We start from the raw sequence: 21,940 nt of genomic DNA, 5'->3' as shown, positions 1-21,940 counted from the left end.
GGAGTGAGGAAGGGTGGTCCCCCATCAGTCTCCCACTCAGGTCTACAAGGAACTTGTCTGCACACACTGGGTCAAGTACTGGAAGGGCATTATTAGGATACAGAAGACTAATTTAAGTAAGAGTAGTTTGCCACTTTAGGATGTCTAATTTTTGTTCTTTTCTGTAAATATGAAATACCAAAAGACACATATGGAAATGTACCCTACTCCAAAGCTTGTTTCAATCCAGCCCAGGCAACAGTGTTTTTTAAGTAAAGGCCTTTTTGGTATAATGCAGCAAGATGGTGTGAAGTCTCTCTTCCCCTTCAGAAAATCTCATCTCCGGACAGACACATGAAATATCATCAAGAGTTGTTTACAGTGAAATCCAAGAGATGAAGCCAGCTGCACACAAACCTGACAGCAGGTCTTTTGTAGCTGGGTTGTGCATGGAGAGCACCTGTGCATTCCTTCTGGGAAGTGCTTCAGGATCGGTGCTGCTGGGAAATGACAGGGGCTGACTTGAAGGATTCATTTTCAAATGTTCATCTGGTAAAATCACATGGTGATGAGAAACAGAAAAGGCATCCTTCATCTTTTCAGAGTTTTCTTGGTAGAGAAAATCGTCCTTTCCTCTAGTGAAAAATGAAACGTTATTTCAGTAACAACTCAAGTGGGTGGATAAAGGGACTCAGAACTCTGCAAATTCCCCCTTCAGGACATGCTCTAAAAGGAAACCTGGCATGTTATTTTAGTGATTTCTCGTCTGCCACTGAGACCATCAGAGAGACCGACCCCAGCCCAGCTGCAAGTAAAAGATTTTTTTAGAAAAAACATTCTAAAAGATCTTTTCTACGGGAGCACACTGAGACAGGACAGGGGGGAACAGATTCCCACTGCCAGAGGGTAGGTTTAGATTAGATATTAGGAGAAAGTTCTTTGCTGGAGCATGGTGAGACTCTGGCAGAGGTTACCCAGAGAAGCTGTGGCTGGCACATCCCTGGAAATGTCCAAAGACAGGTTGGATGGGGCTTGGAGCAACCTGGGATAGCGGAAGGTGTCCTGGCAGCAGGGCTGAAATAAGATGAACATTAAGATCCCTTCCAACCCAAACTCTTCTGTTGATTTGATGATTTGAAGCACCTCTTGTGTGAACCTGCATGGCTTGAACTAAGTCAACGTAAGATGTAAACTTCTGTCAGACAAGAAACTGTCCCTGTCATCTCTAAAATGCTCAACATTCTGCATTTTGTACAAAATGTATGTCTGAAAAGATCAAGTATCTCCATAAGTAACAAGTGTACTGCCACTACTTAAAAATTCTGTGTGAACTGCAAAACAAACCACAATTTTGTCATGAGGGAAAAAAAAAAAGGTACCTAGGAATTGTGGCTTTGCTGTTGTCAACAGACTCCTGTTCAACAGCCACCCGTGTGTGCCTGGGCTGCTGGGATGGAGCAGGAAGCTGGGACTTGCTAGTTCTCTGAGCAGCAGGAGCATCTGAACTTCCTTCTGTGGTCAGCACAGAGCTGCTGGTGTCATACAGTTCTGGCAGAGGTTCCAGAACCAGCGAGACCTGAAAGACAAGATGTGAAAATATTACTTTATTCTCTTCTTAAATAAGTGCAGTAAATACTGCATTCAACTTCACTTGCTGTGCAATGGAAAACTGTTGCTTTTCTCCATAAAGGAATATTAACATTATGCAGCTATGTCACATATTTACGACTACTTGTTTCTCGTTCCATGTCTTCAAATCCCAGTCAACTATCTTTCATAATCAATTTTCCAGAGCCAGGGCTGCAAGACAGAACTTCCTTAATTCCAGATGTCAAACCTTCTATTATTCCAGTCCAGTGAAATGTAAGAACCCAATATCCACTTTTAAATCCACTGTTAATACTAACTGTCAGTGTAGAGATGACCACATGCTTCTCATTAAGCTCAACTATCTCACATCCCTCTAACCAGTATAAAATCAATGCTACCAGTATTTGTTTTTTCATTTGTTACCTTAGCTCAGAAATGCCTTGGACAGAGAGCAGGTCTGCAGCATGCCACATACAGCTTGAGCCTGCACCTGAGTATACCAATATCACAGCACATAATTTATAATAATGAGCAAAGACATCAAGACTACCTGCAGCTCTCCAAGTTTATCCAACGTTGGTGACAGCACAGCAAAAGACCCTTTGATGGGATGGCTGGGAGAGAGCTGGGACAGTTTAGTGATCTGGGCTCTGCCGAGAGGGAGGCGGTCAAGTTTGGTCAGAACCTCCAGGACAAGAACACCCATATCTGCAAAAAATCAGGAACATCTTCAGGTCAGTCTCACGGTCACAACTCACACTTTTTGGCTAAAATGACAAGAAATCAGAGATTAACGTTACGTTGTACAAGGAAACGACAGTAACGAAGCAGCAGGTAAAGAAGGGTCAATACAGACATTATTACTGGTAATAAATGATGATAAATAAGTACAGAATTACCAGAAAGGGGGACGCTTATGACAGGACAAAGAGAAACGGCTTACCACCGCTAGAGGGTAACACCCCTGGGCAGCCCATTCCAAAGCCTAACCATCCTCCCTATGCCCAACCTGGACCTCCCCCGGCACACCTTACGACCATGTCCTCCCGTCCCACCCCAATGCCAGTGAACTCCCCGGCTGTTGCGGGTGTCCCAGGGCGAAGCGTCTCTACCTGCCAGGTAGGCGGCGAGCTGCCGGGGCCCGCAGCGCACGGCGAAGCGGACGCTGTTTCTCCCCGCGGGCTGCCCGGGCCGGCAGGCGGGCTGGAGCACGGTGCCGCCGGAGCTCTCCCCCCACCACCGCAGGCGCACCACGGCGGGCGGCTGTGGGGCTGTCCATAGCACGCGGGGCACGGTGCAGCGCAGGAAGCAGCGCGGCGGGCCCTGCACCAGCGGCGGGAGGCTGGTGACGGCGGCGGCGGGGTCGCCACGACCTGCGGGCACAGGCAGCGTCAGCGGCCCGTACATCACCCCCAGCACCCGTGCCGCTTCCCGTCCCACCGCAGCACGCTTCTATCCCCGCCGTATCCTCCCAAGCCCGCGCTTCGTCCCTCTCCGCACCTCCCCTCCGCCGCATCCCGCCCGCGCCTCCCGCCCGGCAACCGCCGCCACAGCGGGGGACTACAGCTCCCGTCATGCCCCGCGCCCCGCAGAGGACAGCGGGGTCACGGACTACGTTTCCCATGGTGCCATGCGGACGGGTGTGCTCGGCGCCGCGTGGCGGCGCTGTTGGGGGAGCCGCTTCCGGCGGGGCGGGGCGGGGCGGCGGGGGCGGCTCTGGGGCGTCCCGGTGATCCTGGTGTTCCCGGCGCGTCCCTCGCTATCATGTCGGCCCTGGAGAAGCAGCTGCATTTGGGCCGCCTCCCTCCTCGGCCCCCGTTGCCCGGCGGCGGCGGCCAGTCCGGGTCCAAGATGCGCATGGGGTAGGCAGAGGAAGGGCAGGGGCGGATGCGGAGATCGGGGTGGGGGTTTGAGGGTGAGGTTACAACGGAGGGGAGGCTCTGGAGAGAGGGGCAATCGTGTTGGGGGTCTGGAGGGACGGGATGTACAAGGAAGGGAGGCACGTTGTTCCGGGGTCTGGACGGAGGGAGGGATCGGGCCGGAGGGGAGCTCGTCCTGGGGGATCTCGACAGGGAATGGTCATTATTGGGGGATCTGGACAGAGGGAATGGTCATTATTGGGGGGTCTGGATAGAGGGAATGGACATTACTGGGGGATCTGGAGCGAGGGGTGGTCATTCTTAGGGGGTCTGGAGGAGGGGTTGGTCCTGCTTCCCAGTGCTCCAGGTGAGTGACAGCTGGATCAGGCTTCTCCAGCCAAGGTGTCACTGCCCAGAGTATCCTCAGGCTGGGGGAAGGTGGCAGGTGCTGGGATCAACTCTCCAGCTGTTTTTTCCCAGTCCTTTTGCCATCAGTGTTTGGGGGAAGAGAAAAGCAGGATGTCTGGGTGGTACCTCAGAGTGTGGCTGGAGGGAGAGGTGTATGGAAATTCTCAGGAGCTGAATTCCTGAGCTGGAGTTGGACTTTGATAACCCTTGTGGTGGGTCCTTTTCCAAGTTAGAATATTCCATGATTCTGTGAAACGTGACTTCTCAGCTGCATGCACCCATGTGGAGTAGGTGAGGTCTGTGACTTTAATCCCTGCTTAAGTCTGTATTTCCAGATGATGGAAAAGTCTGGGATACTCTTTAATCTTTGAAGCAGGGGTTGAGAGCTTCATTTACATTTACATTTTGGGGGCTGTGGGAGAAGTTTGACCAGTGTCTAAGGGTGTAACATGGATTAATTTATGTAATTCTTCCTCTCTTACCACGCATTGGAGGGGTTTTAAACACTGTTAGGGAAATGAAATGTTTAACGAATGAAAGTTTATTTTCTGTTGTTTTATAAACTTCTTTTTTTCTTTTTCAAATGCTTTCAGAGAGCACTGATAGAAAATCCAGTGTTGCAGTTAAGGATCAAGAATTCCCCTAGAATTCTTCCCTTGGAAGCAGTGGAGAGTAGTTCATAATCATGTTGTGGTTGCATAGCACAGCTGTATTTGTGATTCACCACTCTGCCACCCATTAAACCCCTTTACAGGTGATGTTGTGGGAGGTGCTGCACATCCTACATGGAATGGCCTCCTCCAGGGGGATTTGGGGCTTCTGTGAAAAGGAAACAAGAGGAAGTAGGATAGAAAGTTTAGCTTAGGCTGAGTTTATCCTTATCAAAGTTCAGTTCAGTACAAACAAATGCAATATTCCCCCAAAGAGAATTCCACCAAAAGAGAACGGAATTAGTTGTACAGGGAAAACACAGTCTGATTTTCAGTCCTAGCAGATGTACAGGGTTGCACTGAAATAGTCCTTTAAAATTCAAACTTTTACAGGGAGCAAAAATAACTAAACTCAGGAAAACATTTATTGGCTGCATTAAGCGTCTCGCATTTATAAATGTGATTTATTTCTGTGCTTTCCATTTCTTGAATTGCAAGCCAGGGTGTTAAAAAAAATTGGTTTAAACTTAATATCCAAGAGTGGCAGCAACTTTATTTTTCTGTGGCTAAATCCCCTGACTGGTGTGTTGGGGACTTTCTTTTTATGCCCTTTTTGTTCCACCATGCAGGTCATCTTAATGTGACTGTGGTGTGGCTGAAAGCAGATCTTGAGAAGCAGAGGGTCTAGCATGTGAGATTGCAACAGAAAAATAGAATTTACTGAGGACTTGTTAATCAAAATAAAGTCTTACATTTTTTGGTAATATGCTGTTTAAAGGTTAATATGTGTTTCAGTAGTTCATAAAAAAATGGCTCCCGTTGCTGCACTTAAATTTGTGAAAATAAACTTGTTTCTAGCTTTTTCTTTGAAACTTACTCTTTTCTTGCTATTTTTCAGTACAATCACTTCCTTATTTCTCTCTGTAGTAGAGTCTCATTTGAGAAGTCAAACTGGCTGAAGCCAATTGAATTATGGAATTGTTCAGGAAAAGCCCTCTAAGATATCAGAGTTCAACTGTTCCCCCAGCACTGACAGGGTCACCACCACTATCCCATATCCCCAAGTGCCCCATCCACACAGCTTTAAGTCCCTCCAGGGATGGGGACTCACTGCTGCCCTGGGCAACTGTGCCAGGGCTGGACAGACCCTTTTAGGGAAGGAATTTTCCCTGGTATCCAACATGTTCATAGCACGTGGCATCAATTCCTGCTTTGCTAGCACAGTCCTCTCCTCCCTGCATTTAAGTGCTCTCCACTAGAACTGTCCAATGAAATGATGGTTCCAAAAGGCTCCTTCCAAAGGTGGCTGGAGCTTCTCTTCAGCTCGAGCAATATGTGAAGCTCAGGCACTGATAGGAATTCAGTGTCCATTTCTTTAAGGAGTGCTCATGATCAAGGCTGTGTTGGGAATTGCCTGTGTGTTGCAAGTGATTCCTTCAAATTGCTCAACTGAAATGGAAGCAAAGTCAGGCTTTATGGCCTGATTCTGTGTTCTGTGGGGAAATAAAATAATAGAATTTGTAAAGTCACTGGTGGAGCAAGAGGCCCCAGACCCACGGCAGCAGATCCCAACAGCAGTAGCAACTTCTGCATTTCCTGTCTTGGTTTTTGCCTTTTGTTTTTTTTGCTAATGGCTCATTCTGAGTTAATCACTTGGATGGGATTTAAACATGAAAGTCAGTTTGCTGTTCCCTTCCAACGTGTGAGTAAAAATCACGTACAATCTCTGAATCTTGTAAATTATCTACAATTGGATCAGATCTGTGTAATTCAATCGTGGCAATTCCAACTCATTTTTCCCTTTTTAATCCATTTTTTCCCCTTGGAATCCTTTTAATAACAAAACATTTTATGTATTCAGCATCTCTAAGGCAGAACTTAAGATACTGTCCTTGTCAATTTTTAGAATTTCTAAATACAACTTGTCAGCCGTGGCAGCTCTTACTTGTAGATGATGTTTGATTTGGTTGGGTTCAAATATGATGCGAGAATGAAATCTCTTGATTCATGCACTTGTTCTATATTTGTTTTAGTAGTTTTAAATAGGGGCTCTCAGCAGAAAAAGGACTTTCTGAAAATGATTCCTTCTGCTTGGTGTGCCTTTTTTTTTTTTTTTTTTTTTTTTTTAATCATTTTAGGAAAATACCTGAAAGAAAATCCCTTCAAAAATTGAGGAGAGATTTTCTGAGCCATGTGGGTGTCCTAGGGATCGAGGACATGATAAAGAGGACAAACTGCACAATAAGATAAAATAGCTGCAGGGGGTGCCCAGAATTTGTTTTGTGATTCCAGTATAATATGCTGGCTGGCTGGCTTGGAGTTTAAGGATCATTCTAGAAAAGTTATTATGTCAGATCCATTTCTGTTTTGGTTTGCTGGATACCTTAAAAAGCTGTAATTAGTTCTGTCATCTTAAATATTGGTCAGCAAAATATGGCTTCTGCATAGGAAGGTGCAAAGCCACAGCTGCTGTTTATTTGGCACACTTCTAATTTTGAATGTGTGTTGATGCTTCACTGAAGGAATCAGCTCTAGAAAAACTCAAAATCAAAGATTCTTTTCTTTGGAGAAAGAATCTTTTCTCAGCTCATCTTTTCTGAGGGTTTTTGCTTAACCCTCTCTGGTCACCTGGGATTGTGTGGAAAACTGCACATTTATTCTGCCCTTTTAGGGGTTCGGTGTTAAACCTAAGATCATTCATGTTTCCTCAGCATTGTTTGGAGGCGAGTATTGTGTTTTAAATCATGATCTACATGTATTTTCATCAGAGGTGATGATAGTTTTTAATTCCCAGCTCCTCTTCCTTTTCTGCTCCAATTTCCTTGCAAGCACAGGAGTTCTGCTGTATGTTTTTCCCAGATACTTCATGTATGACACAACTACGAACATTTTCTCTGGAGGTGTTCACTCTTGTTAAGCTGAATTTGAAGCACTGCTAAATGCATCAGTGTGGCAAGCTCCTAGGGAAGGGCTCCACCTTTTTTCCTCTTGCAGTTGATGAGATACTCTCCATGGATCTGCCTTGGCATTAGCATCTGCCTGCCTCTTCTAGCATTGGATCTCTGCTGTCAGAAATGGCATTTGAAGGAGACAAAAATACTCATCCCTGGAGGTGTCCAAGGCCAGGTTGGATGGGGCTTAGAGCAGCCTGGTCTGGTAAAAGGTGATTTATTTGCACCAGCCAGGAGGCTGCTGTGTTCCCCTGAGCAACAGTGGCTGTCCATCCTGTAGCCCTGCTTCCACAGGAATGGGTTCATTTGGCACACAGCACCACACAGGCAGTCAGCCACTTCCCCATGCTCTGCCTCCCCTATAGGTAAGAAAATTGCCCTACAGATTTCTGGTGTCACAGTAGTGCAGGGGCTGGGTTACCAGGGATTGCTGTTCACCAGATTTATGGATTTTGTGGGAAGGAGGAGTAGCCAGGCAGATGACAATATGTACTGATCACCTGGAATTGCTCAGGGCAATGGAACCCAAAACCAGCTGTAACATGCTGTTCAAAAGTCTGACTGCAGTTGAAATGCTGCATATTGAAAGGGTGATGGAATTTATTTTCACTAACTGTGCATCCTACCTATTCAAAAACCGGAGAGGGGAGATCATCCAAACTGTGGGCAGTTCTCTGCATCTCCAGAAAGAGCCAGAACTGTTATGGAGAGAGCATGTGATCAGGGCTGGGATAGCTTCCAGGGAAAAATTAAGCTTTGAATGTAGTATTTTTTCCCTTGATCAGAGAATGAGATTAAGCTGAGGCAGTAAAAGAGATTAATATTTTCTGGAATTATGTAGGTGTATGACATCTCATTTTCTTTAATTGAGATTTGACAAGAAGTCTGGAAACCCACAGGAGGGAATTTGATCCATTCAGGGGGTGGCTGGTTTATGTTTCATATCCTAGAAACACCAGGGGAAACAGAAAATTTGTTTCTACAGAATTGAAAAGCTGCTTTGTCTGTTATTTTCTGTTTCTTTAGGAAGCCAAGAATTCAGGAGAAACTTCTTTAGCAGGGATTTTTCTGCTGTGAAGCTCTTTCACCCCTCATGCCCATGCTTGATTTTAATATTCCGTGCTGCCTGCCTGCCTCCCCCAGAAGAGCTGAAGTGCAAAAACATGGTTAAAATGGTGCACTGTTACTCATCCTGTATCCTGGGCTCGAATTGAGCCTAATTATGCCACTTCCAAAATTAAGCACTACTCTTTTAGCCTTACTGAGTAAATACCAGCCCGAGAAACAAATTCTGTATCAACTGAGTCATCAGGAAAATTCTGATTGCGGAGACTTTTGTCAGTAATGGGGGTACAAGAAGAGGGCACAGCTGCACCTTTTGAAGGAAGCAAAAAATAAAAAAATTTAAAAATTGGTTTGTCAACTGAACACCTTTTGTCTGTGGTTCACTGCAAACCCAGAGGTTTTACTGGGACAGTATCACTGTTCTGTTTATTTTCCCTTGACTTGGGTCTGTGTAGTCTAAATCACCGTTGTTCAGTCTTCCTTGGAATTACTTGATGAGGAAAATACTCTTTTCACTGTTTCCATTACATTTACTCAATAGGAGCAACAATTAGGGAGGGGAAAAAGGGGAGGATTTCTTCAATGACAATAAAATTCTGAATATTGTGGTTGTATGGGAATTTCACTGATGTGTCGTTTGCTTCCAGTCTGAACTGTTGTGTAACATCAGTGTGTTCTCTTCAGTGAGAGGAGGCCTGGATGCCAGTTTCAGTGAAAGACTTTAAAAATAACTCTTTCTTATGGATTTTTTTCTGTCTTGCAGCCCTGGAAGAAAGCGTGATTTTTCTCCAGTGCTTTGGAGCCAGTACTTTGAGTCTATGGAGGATGTTGTGATAGAAAATGACACTGGCAAGGATATATCCTTTTTTTTTTCCATATTGAATTTGTCATAATCTCAAAGATTGGGGAGGTATCACATTTTGTTTAATTTATTGGGGTTTTTCTGCTTTTTCTTGTGTTCCTTCTCCCGTTATGTCTCTTGCAGGCTTCAGTGTCAGTAACTAGAACTATCCTTTCCAGGCTGAGAGTACTGAACCCAGCAAGGCCAATTCCTGATATCGCTTCTTTAGTAATCATTAATTTTAAAAAAGGGTTTCCAACAGTTCAATAGCATATTTTGCAGGGAAACACTCATCAGGTTCTCATAATTCAAACCATGTCAGGACCAAAGCTGTTCCCTGATTTTTATTAACTACAGTTAGTTAAGTAGCAATCAGTGAACTGTCTGCTCAGAATTAATAGCAGCAGTACAACAGATAAACCTCAACAGAAACATGTAGATGTGAATAAATATTTCAAATTTCTGGCCAAGGCAGAGGTTGTGTTGCCATCAGTGCCAAACAGGGGCTTGTACACAAAGGGGATGTGCTGGAGCTCTAACCACATCCCTGAGGCAGAGCAGTAGGCACCAACCCAATCATTAATTCAGCTGCTTCCACGGTTCACATCTGTCCTCAGCCTTTCATATGGGTCTCAAGCTTTTGCTGAAAGGAGTAGAATAAACAACTAAGATTTGCTTGAATTTGGGATGCTTCTATACACAACCTATCCAAATAAGTCTAGTAGGCTTTTTATTTTATATTAAACTCCTGGGGGACTGCACAGCCTTCACCAAATGCGGACAAGGTGCCCGTCATGAATCATGGAGTCACCACTCATGGTTTGGGTGGGAAGGGACCTTAAAGCTCATCCAGTGCCACCCCTGCCATGGCAGGGACACCTTCTACTATGCCAGGTTGCTCCAAGTCCTGTCCAACCTGGCCTTGGACCCCTCCAGAGATCCAGGAGCAGCCACAGCTTCTCTGGGCACCCTGTGCCAGGGCCTGCCCACCCTCAGGAAGAATTATGAGCATTTAATCTAAATCTCCCCTCTTCTAGTTGAAAACCATTTCCTTGTCGTCTCATTATCTTGCCTGTGTAAAAAATAACTCTCCATCTTTTTTTTACTAATGGATTTCTAGCTCTTTCTTCGTTCACTACCTTCTTGTGCCCAGGGAGAACAGGACAGGGGATGAGTGAATTATAGGGTGGGGATGAAAACCTGGGCAGCAGGAATACAGGAATACAACTCTTGAAGCTTAAATTGAGTTGCATTTTTATCCAGGTAATGCTTGAACATTCCTATTGGTCAGAGAAATGAAGGGTAGAAATAAAATACTATTGGGCATTGCAAGCTCCAAAATTCATTCTCCTGCCTTTAAGTAACTCTGTGAAATGTCCTTAACTGTTCATACACTTTTCGAATTTACAAAAGTGGGCTGGAGGGGCCTGTCTTGCTGCTGTTACACGGTGGAGGCCACTCTGCTCTGTCCTGGGCTGTGTTTACTGTAAGTAAAGCTGCTGCTCTATAGAAATAAATGTGTGGAAATGGAGCCCTCTGAGTGAGGATAACTATCCATTCACCTTTGGGAAACATGGGAAAACAGTATTCTAAAAGATAGCAATATTCTCTTTGCGTGGCTGGGGTTATCGCTTAGGTGCATGGGCACCTTGCAGATGGAGGGTTTGGGCTGTCTTTAGGGGCTGGAAAATACTAATCTGTGGATTCAGTGGGCTTGGGGAAGGCAACTGCTCCAGTCATTTAAGAATTGAATAACTGAAAAATCAAAATAAGAGGACTAGTAGCTTTGAGGTCTGGGTAGCTTTTGCCAGTTGTGTAGGTGGTTCTTTTAAGAATCCCTCAGCAAATTCCCCCACTTCTGCCGGGCTGTTATTTAAATAATCAATGATTCCTTAACACAGAAGTCTTCCTGTCAACAAAACATGCCACTTCTCTGTGATGCCTGAAATAACTTAGTTAAATTGATCTGTCAGGGACAAATAGAGCCATAATTGTGTTGCAGTTATTATGCTCTGCCTTATGATAAAAAGATTCCTCAGCTGTTCCCCCTGACCTCTTTGGACTAAAAATTTTCATACATTTCAGCCTGTAAAATTCTATTTTTTAGAGCAAACTGAATGTGTACTGCAAAGCAGCTGCTTCACCTCCATGTCAGCCATGGAGCCCAGAGGAATTTTGTACCATGTGGGGCGTGAAAAGCAAGGGAATCCCTTTGGTGTCCGTAATCCCACTGCTGTTCCAGTGTCTGGAGGTGCTTTGGCCCATTAAGGACAGTCTTGTGGAATATCTTTGCTTGCACTCTGTAACACCCCGTCCAATCCAGGTTCAGCCACTTTGGAGGCTGTGAAGGGTTTTTAGGAAGTGCTTGTTGTTGCTAATCCTGCTTTGCAAACAATATTCCCTCTGTCTCTCCTTGCAGTCTGCAATCATTAACAGGATCCAGTGTAGGATTGTGGCTTTGGACCTCCGAGGCCATGGTAAGTCAAAGAAACAAATCTGGAGTCAAATCAATGTGTTACACGCTCCCATTTTTTAAAGGAGATGCAATGAATTCCTCACAGGATGACTAGCAGAACATCCTTAAGGCATCCCAATTTTGATTCAAAAGCAGGGATGGAAGACTGGCTTCAGTCAGAAGCTGAGACCCCCTGAACTTTTGCATGAGACAGCAGTGGACTACTTCCGTCCACCAAGCCCTCTTTCATATTTCCATAACCCATGGGTGGTCTTTGCCATGAGAAATAAGGGCTGTTCTTTCATTTTAAGATCCATAAAGAACAGTTATGTGTGGTGTTTGCTACCCATAGTATGGATGCTAACTCTGAAACAGAGTGCTTGTAGAAATTACAGGCCGCATAGTTTCTCAGTCTTGCCTGAGAAAGTGGCCTGAGAATTCATTGGGAGGATTTAAAACAATCCTTAGAGACAGAAAACGGCCTTGCAGGTGCTGTTTTTCTGTTCCTTGTTTTCTTTGCAGGAGAAGGTCGAGGGGTGTGTGCCCCACTGACCAATGATGGTGATGTAGTACTTTGCTAACCAATATGAGTTTCCTTTCTGTACTTTCCACATATCGGTCTATAAAAAAGACCTGAAGCAATAAACTAAGAGAAATTCTCCTGATTAACTCCTAGAGAGTCTGTGTCGTTCGTCTCGCTGTTCCTAATAGAGCGACACCCATAGTACCAGGTGTTCCTGTTAATTCTGTGTTTCCTAATTATTCATATTCACTGCAGTAGGCTTGCTCTTCATATCTATGCCTTAAAGCTTTGTCACTGCTCTAAGTCCTGAGGGGGCCTGAAGTTTTTCAACTTAAGTGAACTTAACTTGGGTTTGGTTTTTTTCAGGAGAAACAAAAGTAAGGAATCCTGAAGATCTGTCTGCAGAGACTATGTCGAAGTAAGGAAACTTACGCTTGTTTCCCTTTTCTTTCCTTGGATGAACAATAAACTACTTGAGGGCACACAGCTTTCATTCAAAGGAGCTGAAATGTGGTTTAATTTCACATGATTCTGGTAGTTATCCCTTTTTTCCTTCCATTCTGGGACAGTTTAAAATGACGTCTCTCCCAGCTGAGTCAGATTCCAAGAACATGAGTTGTTTTCTGAGTACCCTGAGTTTTTAAACAGTGAGCACTTTAAACCTGCATCATGCTGAAGAGTTCACCTAATGGAGGTGGAATGTTTTCCTTAGACATCCATGGGATATTTTAGCCTGAAATCACCAGTTTGACTCTTCCTCAGCCCTTGGAGTGAGTGTTCAGAGTGGGCCCACGTTGGCCTAGTAACACCCCTGAAGTCTGGGTCACAGACACAGGATTTTCAAGCATAGAATTGCTTTTTCAAACTGTCATGACCTGCTTTGGCATGCAAATCCATCCCCCTCTTGACAAAACTGTAAGAAAAGCAAATACCCGCTGCTAAGCACATTATGTTCTGCCCATATTTAGTACAAAGAGACTCTTTGCTGTGACTACAACTTAATGATGGATTTTGCAACCTTCCCATGGACAAATCCACTTGGTTTGTTGAGGGGAGGCCATGTGTGAAATGTATTCTGACTTCCATTGTATACCTTATTCCTGCTGCTTATGCCTTGTCAGATCCTGATGTGTAACTGTCCTGAGGCAATGCTGGATTAAATAGAATATTTCAGATCTGGAGCAGCACTGGTGTGGGGGGAAAGCAAGTTCCTTTTCTTTTGAAACCTTCCCCTTTTCTTAGCAATGAGTCTAAAACTTAATCCTGAATATCTTTTATATAGGAGCCTTAAGTTAAAACTAGTGTTCCTGTTTGTTCTTTTAAATCAAATCCCCAAGTAATTTTCTCCAGCAGAGCAAGAAACTGGTCAACCTGTTAATTTTTTTTCGCTTGTTTTCCATTTTCAATACTGCTCAGTTCTCAGGTTCCTCTGAATGGCTGTAGTCAGGAAAGCCAGTTGGGGAGGTGTCTTTAATCTGCTCTTCAGTAGATTTCAGCTGTTAGCTCTGCTGCTGTTTTGGGGTTTGAGAATCCCATCCTGGGAAAAGTGTCAAGAAGTGACAGCTTCAGTTTAACAGTAGCTGCCTTACGGGAAGGATGGGGAAATTGCCCCTTGGCTTGTGGCATCTGTGCTCATAGAGAGTCTCAGTCTTTTTGCTTGTGCTCAGTGTTGTTCATCTTTGCCGTGGTCAGTAGGGTTCAGTTATTTTTGTCTCTGTAATTCCAGCTTTTTCTTTCAAGAACAATATATTTCTTGGTTTGTGCTTCCATGCAAGATGATTTGACAGCTTTTTCTTGCCTTTTATTCAACATTCCCACCAGCAAGTGTTGGCCTAAAATGTTTTCTACAAGGAATCACAGAATTTGGGCTGGAAGGAACAATAAATTTCATCCACATAGGCAGGGACACCTTCCACCAGAAGACCTAGACCAGGTTGCTTGAATATATTTTAAATTAGTATCTTTTAAATGAGGGTAAATAAAAAGAGGAATTACATGGATGTTCAGGAAAGCATTGGCTTGCAGGGTTTCCTGCTTTGGTACTAGAACAAAACAGTGACAGGAGAATAAATTTGTCTGTTGCCTGCGGGTTAAAAGAGGTTTTGGGGCCATCTCGGGTGTGTCCCTTGTCCTCCCATGGAGGTGGAGGTACCATGTCCTCCATGTTCTGTCCCTTTGCAGGGATGTGGGGAACGTGGTGGAAGCCCTGTACGGGGACCTGCCCCCGCCCATCATGCTGATCGGGCACAGCATGGGGGGGGCTATCGCTGTGCACACGGCTGTCGCAAACCTGGTGCCCAGCTTGCTGGGGCTCTGCATGATCGACGTCGTGGAAGGTGAGTGTGGGTGCCACCTCTTCTCTTAGCCCCAGATCCCTGAATACAGACAGTTCTGCCCCATTCTTAACACCAATTCCATCCTCCTAACAGATCCTATGCACGCAAAAGTCTTTCCAGACTTTCCAGAGTGACCCCTCCTTTTCCTTTTCTCAGGTGTACTCTCTGCTTTTCTCCTGCTAATTTCACAGAATCAGAGAATCGGCTAGGTTGGAAAAGACCTTTGAGATCACTGAGTCAAACGTATGACCTAACACCGCCTTGTCATCTAGACCATGGCACTATTCCTTTGAAACACTTTCTTGGTGGGGAAGAGGGTGGCTTTTACTGTAATGCCTGGTGCTGATGAATGATTGCTGCTTTCTCTTACTATCTGAACATCCTACCTATTCAAACAGTAATTTTCCAATATGATTGTTGGCTTAGAAATACTAATCTGTACTTTCCTTAGCAGCATTAAATCACTGGGCAGCTCCAGCTCTCTCTGAGGGTGCTGCAGCCCATTTTGTGTAGAGGGATGTGGCAATAATTTCATCAGATGACATGAAGTTGATGAAGATGATGCCATTTGCTTTCAGGTACAGCCATGGATGCCTTGAACAGCATGCAGAACTTCCTAAGGAGTCGTCCCAAAACATTCAAGTCACTGGAGAATGCCATTGAGTGGAGGTAAATTCTCTGGAATCCCTTGTCTCTGTAGCTTGACTCCCAAAGGAAACAAAGTTGATATAGTATGGCTGTTGACAAGCCCTCTCCAGCCCCCTGCCATGGGTTTAACCCTGTTTTACTGTTGCCCCACCACCAATTCTCCCTCTTTCTCACAGTTACAGTGACAATGGGAGGTTCAGGTCACTTTAGCGTGAACCACTCAGTTCGGTCTGAGAGCAGGAGCTTTGAGAATAGTTTAGGGAAATCCTGAGCTGTAGAGGAGTTAACCTCCCATTTCTTGGCCTGCTGATTCTGGAATGTCTTCAGTAAATATTTCTGTCTTCTGATTTTTTTTTTTTTTTTCTAGTGTAAAAAGCGGACAGATAAGAAATCTTGAATCTGCCAGAGTTTCTATGGTTGGTCAAGTCAAACAGTAGGTGGCCTTTGATTTATTTATTATTTTTAAATATTTTTTTTCTGTTTTACAATACCATTGCTACACATGTGCACTTGAAAATTAAAATTTCTTCAAGCAAAACTGCAGAAGACCTATGGTTTTATCCTGGGTGGTATTTTGGTTTGGAGGTGGTTTTTTTTTGTCAGAGAATCAGTTTCTGATTTTATTTTCACAGGTGCGAAGGGGCTGCCAGTCCTGAATGCCCTAAAGCCATAGTAGAGGGAATTATTGAGGAAGAGGAGGAGGAAGACGAGGATGAGGAAGGGGGAGGCTCTGTCAACAAAAGGAAGAAGGAGGATGACACAGAGGTAGGGAGTTTGTTGCTGTTTGTTGCTGCAGCTTCCCCTGCAAAAAGCTGTCACCGGTGGTTATCCAAATCATTCTGATATGAAAGGGAGCCACTCCAGGGAGAGAAAATTGGATGAGAGCCAAGCCCTAATGTTCAGACAATTTGCGAGCTATTTGTGTCAGTAAAAAATAGCAAATTGATTGTCCTGAATCCTGCAATCTTCTCCTGAAGGCTTTTCTCCCCTTGATGTAGCTCTTGCTGACTTGTTCCCTACTCATGTACTTTGGAGAGAAATTTAGAAGCAAGATTTACCTGGAAGTGTGTAATCCACCAGAGGGAGCCAGTATTTTTGTATTTTCTGTATCTATACATTTATGTATTTTCAAGTGGCTCCCTGAGTTGGTTTTCTTTTTGCTGTTTTACTGATCACTAATGCAGAGCTCTCTCTCCTCCCTGCAGACAAAGAAGGAGCATTTATACACGTGGCGAATCGAACTGGCCAAAACAGAAAAGTACTGGGATGGCTGGTTCAGGGGTTTATCCAACCTCTTCCTAAGCTGTCCGACTCCAAAGCTTTTGCTTTTAGCTGGTAGGTGTCTCTTCCAGTCCTGGTGTGCACTTCAGTGATGTCACACTTGTATTTTAGAGAACAGGGTCAGCACTGGGCTACAGTATTTCCTGGGAATACCTGGGCTTCTCTGTCTCTTAAAATAGCGTGGTGTGATTGGAACTTCTCAGGTGAAGGTGAAATACAGCTTTAAGCCCTTTTTGTACCTTAATAGAAATACAGCGTGTAAATATCCTTTTAAGTTGTAGGGAGGGCTATGCTCTTGCATTTTTTGGCTGTGTTTCTTTCCTGTCACTTTACTCTCTCGAGGTGCAGCAGTGAAATGTCCTTGTCGTGGGTGTCAGAGGTGTTTATTTTCTGTTTTTCAAGCTAATGTCTCTTAAAATATGTAGTAAAGCCTGGCTCAGAGAGTTGTATTCTCTCTGGCTGTTCTCCAATACATTTGTTTATTTGATTGTAGGTGTTGACAGGCTGGATAAAGATCTGACCATTGGACAGATGCAAGGTAAGTATTTAATACTGTTACTCCAGCCTTACTTAATGCTCTTTTTGCATGACAGGTGGTTGCTGTGGGTACAGTCAGTATCCAAACAAATGGGGCCTAAAGAATTCATCCATCCCAAAGTGTTCTCCTACTGTGGTCAAGGAAAGGTGGGGAAGGTGAGGAGGGAAAGGTTCAGTTTGAAGGGTTGTTGCTGTGGGTTTTGTTCTATCTAGAGTTCAGTGCTCCCAGAAGCGGAGTTGCCACACTTGGATCAGAATGGTTGTCTGTGAGGGCTTCTTTCTAATTAATTTTTGCCCTTTCTAGCAACATTCCTGATGTTCCTAGCTTGGACTTGGGACCATTCAAAATTGACCCATCTCCCAGTGTTTTTGCTGGCTTTCCAGAGCAACCAGTACTGGAAAGTAGTATTGGATAGCAGGATAAATGTTACCTTAAGGTAAATCCGATAAGATTTCCAGCTCTGGGACTTGCCTGCATTGAAAAGCTCTGAGAAGTTCAGCTTCATTTTAACTCCTGGGAACCTGTTCTAGTTACACCTGAGAAGGTGAATTAAGCAGCTGGTCCATGTTTTCTTTGGAGACCATTGGCTGTGCATGGTGTGGAGTCTGCTGAGACTTCCTGCTGTCCCTGGGGCCTCTTTTCCAGCTATATTTAGTGAGATTAGTTGGTCCAGAGTGTGAGATCCGTGTTCTGACTCTCTCAATCCACAGGGAAGTTCCAGATGCAGGTCCTCCCACAGTGTGGCCATGCAGTCCATGAAGACGCTCCAGACAAGGTGAGCCCCACCGTGGGGTTGAAGCTACATAAGCCCTGATCTAAAATGCAAAAAGGGATCTGTTCCTTACTGTGGAGCAGAGATCATACTTCAGGGGCAGTTTTTGGCATGACAACTAGCTTTCACAAGCAGCTTGGATTTTTCAGCTGTCTGGAAAGCCCCCGCTAAGATGTTACATGCCACAGGGCTGGGCTGTGGATTTAACTCTCAGACTTGTGGTGGTGGACCTAATTCTAGCCATGTGGAGTGTGGACTTCTCCTCCCTTCCTTTCCTCATGCTGTTCCCCACTATTCCCTTGCACTAAGCTGCAGCTTTAGGGGTTGCTCTGTGTTTTGTTAGGTTGAGTGGCTCACATTTTCCAAATAGAAACCAAATGTTCCTGAAGTAGCATTGACAGAGCAGTGCTGCTTCTGGGCACTGCCAGAGTTTGTGTCCAGATGGAAGCAGGAATGCGGTGCAGCCAGCGGAGCCTGTGGTTGAGAGCACATCTGGCTTTAAAGCTCATTCTGCACTGACAGCTGTGTAAAAACTCAGCTTTTCTGTGCTTCACTTTACCAGTCTGAAATAGGTATTTTTATCTAAACATACTGAGTTCTTAAGTTGTTACTCTTTTTTTATGCATTCTAAACAGTATTCACCGGGTTGGAGGGAGCTTGGAGCAGCTCTAGTGGGAGGTATCCCTGCCCAGGGCAGGAGGTGCAACTGGATGAGCTTTAATGTTCCTCCCAACCCAGGCCATTCCAGATTACTATCTTGCATCCTGAATTTACCTTTTCTCCCTGCTAAACTTAGACATTGTTTTAAGAATTACTGAAATAGGTGGAGAAAAAGTTTGGTCACTTCTTGATGGCAGGTTCAGTATCAGAGTAAAGCTGGAAGTGTGTCATATGGAGCTCTTATTGTGAAGGAGCAAACTGAGGAAGGAGCAAATCCTGAAGGACGTGAACTGTTGTTGGAAAACCTGCAGGCTTTGAAAACCGACTGGGTTTCATGTTCTCTTTGTGTCCCTTTAAATCCTGAGCAATTTTTTCCCCTTCTCTCAGGTTGCTGAAGCTGTTGCAACGTTCCTGATCCGTCACAGGTTTACAGAGCCCATTGGTGGATTCCAGTGGTAAGGCTCCATGGAGTTGTGTCCCTGAGCAGAGCTCCTGCTCTCACTTCCTGTTTGGCTCTTGAGGTGGGAGGTTGAAATTTTAGCATGGTGCTAAAAAACAGAGGTAAACAAACAGCTCTGAATCACAGCCAGTAATAGATTTGTTGTGTTCCTTTTAAATTTCTCATGTATTTACATGTGCTGATGAAACCTCCTCCCTTGGAGGGGAGAAGCAAAGCAGATTTCTTTCTTTATAACCTGCCGGAAAGCAAAGTGACAAATTTTATGGCATTTAGCTTAAATAATATTTCGTAAAGTAACCAAGGCCCTGTGTTGTGGAAAGAACTTGCATCACACTCCTTTGGCCAAGAAATACTGGTGAGATGAGGCACGTAAAGCTGTGTGCTTCACTTTGCAGACTTTCCATACTCATCTCATGTATCTTCTTATCAAAATGCCCTGTGGAAGCCAGGCCCCTGTGATCAGCCAGGCAGTGAGAGAAGAGTGTGACTGATAAGCTTGATAGTGCAGGCTGATGTGTACATAGGGAGAGAGGGAGAAGACCTAAGGACTTTACAGCTAAATTTAGGCTGTCACAGAGTTTGCAGAGAATACCTTGATGCTAACATGGGGTCTTTCTTCTATTCTCTTTTTTGCCTCCTAGTGTGTTTCCTGCTTGTTAATATCCTGGTGTTCTCCAGCACTGATTCCCATTGTAAATAAACTGCACCAGAGGCCACTGTGATGTATCCATATCCTCATCTCCCAGTCCAGCAGCAGTGAGAAGTTGGTGTGAGATTCATCCCCTAGAACTAGTTCTCCAGAATACCTAAATTCTTAGGGACTTTCCCTTGCTGGGAAGCAGCTTCTACTGAAGACCATGAAAAGCTCTTCAGGCCCTTGGAAGTGGGATCCTCTTCTCTGCTGCCACAAGGAAAGACCTCCTGGAATCCCATGTAGTCAATCATACCAATCTCCATCAATTCTCAGGCTTTCTTGGACCCAACTGCAGAAGGGCTGTTGGCAGTCCAGATCCACTGAGGGCATTGCAGCACAGCCAAAGGCTTCAGGATTTCTCTGTGGAATCAGAATCATTTTGGAAGTGCCCCTTAGGTTTGGGTTTTATATATACACTTTTTTCCCCCCTAAAGCAGACGAGGAATTTGCTTCATTGTGAGCTCAGGTTTCATCTCACCAGTGCCAGCCTTAGGGGTTAAGCTGTGGAAAAAGCCTGGAGGCCAGTCTCCTGGGCAAAGTTGGATGGGATTGTAAACCAGAAAGGTGACGGGGGGACCGTGAGCTCCATTTCAGAGTCTTGCAGTTTTTCTAGTGCTAGTTTCAAGTCATCTCTGGGAAGAAGAGCCTGGATAACTCCATCTACTACAGACACATCCCAGGCCGGAGGACTCTGAACCTGTGTTTATGGAGAAGACCCAAAAGCAGCAGGGACAACATGCTCAACAGGCAGTTTGGCTGTTTTTGGCCCCTGGAATGTGTTTGTTCTTCCCTTCTTGTAGCTGTCACACACAGCTGAGCAGAGATCAGCGCCTTTGGGATGGAAAAACATGGAATGGGCTCTAGAAAAAACCCTGGGAGAGCTTGGAGTCAGTCCTGCTGATGATGCAGAGGTGTAGGCAGCTGTTCTGCCCAGTATTGGAGGAAGGACCTTTTTTCCACTGTTGCTTCCTAGATAATTTTGCTGCCTGCCTTCCAGAATTCCATGTGCACAGAGAGCTTTTCTTTAGGGTTCAGTTATCCACAGACAGTTCCTGGGCTTGCTTTCACCTAAGAGTCACTTTTGAGTGTAAAAGCAGACATGTTTTGGAGCAGTTTTCCTCAATATTTTGCTGGTGGATGTCTGAAATCCCTTTTTTTTGCCTGCTGTCCATAACCCCTTGCTGCTGTCTGATGATTTTAACCCTACTCTGCTGAGACAAAGTTCTGTGGTGATTTGGGAGCTGCCCTGTGTATCCCATGACAACAGCCATCAGGAATTCTTGGCATTTGAGAGGTGCAGATGGGGCAAAGGGTTTTTCCATGGCCTTGGGCCTGGTAGAGATCCATTTAGCTGGGATTCACGGGGCACAGCAGCCATGTGGCCTTGCTCTGTGTCCCTTCCCTGACATATCAGGTTGGGAAGCGCCTGGATTAGAGATAAAAGCCTCATTCCAGAGAAGAATGCCCTCCTGGCACTTTGGCCATAGGCACTCAGGTGTTACAAGAGCAATTGCTGGCTCTCTGCGCTTCCCTCTGTGAGTCACTGTGTTAATGCATTCATTTGATGTAGCATCCACCCTGGATGGATTCAATGGATCTTCAGTAGTCGAGATGCAAAATAGTTCTCTCCCCAGCCATGTTCCCAGAATGGCCAAAATCCTCTTTTGCAGGCAACTCCTTTGTTCAGATTGTCAGGGATTAAATAATCCAGCATGTATATCCAGAGTCTCACTTCCCGGGATCATCCTCCTGAATGATGGTGGTGAAGTCGCATTCCTCCGTGGTGAAGTAACTTGGAGAGTCTGACTTGGAGTGATTCCTCGAGTTATCCCTTTGATTTGTGAGCTCGTAAAAAAGTCCAAGCAAACAGAACCCTCCATGGAAAGTAAATGAGTTTTGTATTCTGTAGAAGCACCGCTGGAAAAGGAATGATTTCTGAAATCCTGTGGGCTCCCTGGGATTCTGTTTTGTTGTTAACATTGAGTGAGTGAAAAGAAAATAAATATTTCAAGAGCGTATTTAATTGAATGGTGCATCGCTCCCAGCCCTGCCCTGCCCTGCATAGGTGGCTGTTCAGGGACTCGTGGTACTGATTAAAAAATGGATTCCAGGGACAGCAGCAGCACTGTGGGGGTGGGTGGAAGGGAAATTCCTTTCATCTCTGTCAAGCCATGTACATTTTTGAGACTGTACTTTTGTCTGAGAATTATTAATGCTCCTGCTGCAGTTT

General features: G+C 44.9%; 2 protein-coding genes across 15 annotated transcripts in view; one reads left to right on the top strand and one right to left on the bottom strand.

The window, feature by feature from the left end:
- C2CD3 (C2 domain containing 3 centriole elongation regulator) overlaps positions 1–3,114 on the bottom strand; it is a 37,556-nt gene extending 34,442 nt beyond the window's left edge. For 5 of the 13 annotated variants that reach the window (XM_058829814.1, XM_058829811.1, XM_058829820.1 and 2 more), the window contains exons 1-4: positions 2,682–3,039; positions 2,120–2,277; positions 1,359–1,555; positions 397–614 (exon numbers count right to left, since the gene is read on the bottom strand). In XM_058829814.1, coding sequence (XP_058685797.1) covers positions 397–614; positions 1,359–1,555; positions 2,120–2,277; positions 2,682–2,976 — 868 coding nt within the window. In that variant the 5' untranslated portion in view covers positions 2,977–3,039. Of the gene's footprint in view, positions 1–396; positions 615–1,358; positions 1,556–2,119; positions 2,278–2,681; positions 3,040–3,069 lie in introns of those variants that run through there. The other 8 variants (XM_058829810.1, XM_058829812.1, XM_058829824.1 and 5 more) reach the window with 6 other exon arrangements.
- PPME1 (protein phosphatase methylesterase 1) lies at positions 2,557–21,725 on the top strand. Of its 2 annotated transcripts, none has more exons than XM_058829826.1 (14): positions 2,557–2,688; positions 9,266–9,360; positions 10,738–10,829; positions 11,763–11,820; positions 12,688–12,739; positions 14,503–14,657; positions 15,236–15,326; positions 15,673–15,738; positions 15,938–16,070; positions 16,511–16,640; positions 17,080–17,124; positions 17,835–17,899; positions 18,944–19,011; positions 19,658–21,725. In XM_058829826.1, exons 2-14 carry the CDS (start codon positions 9,321–9,323, stop codon positions 19,674–19,676), a joined length of 1,014 nt encoding a protein of 337 aa, XP_058685809.1. In that variant the 5' UTR covers positions 2,557–2,688; positions 9,266–9,320; the 3' UTR covers positions 19,677–21,725. The 2 variants fall into 2 exon arrangements, with proteins under 2 accessions (XP_058685809.1, XP_058685808.1); XM_058829825.1 differs by lacking the exon at positions 2,557–2,688 and adding an exon at positions 3,271–3,431.
- The last annotated feature ends 215 nt before the right edge of the window (positions 21,726–21,940 follow it).

The sequence above is a fragment of the Poecile atricapillus genome, chromosome 1 (genome assembly GCF_030490865.1).
Source record: "Poecile atricapillus isolate bPoeAtr1 chromosome 1, bPoeAtr1.hap1, whole genome shotgun sequence".
NCBI classification, from domain to species: domain Eukaryota; kingdom Metazoa; phylum Chordata; class Aves; order Passeriformes; family Paridae; genus Poecile; species Poecile atricapillus.
Note: the sequence above shows the minus strand (reverse complement) of the source record. Positions and strands in the feature narration are given on the sequence as shown.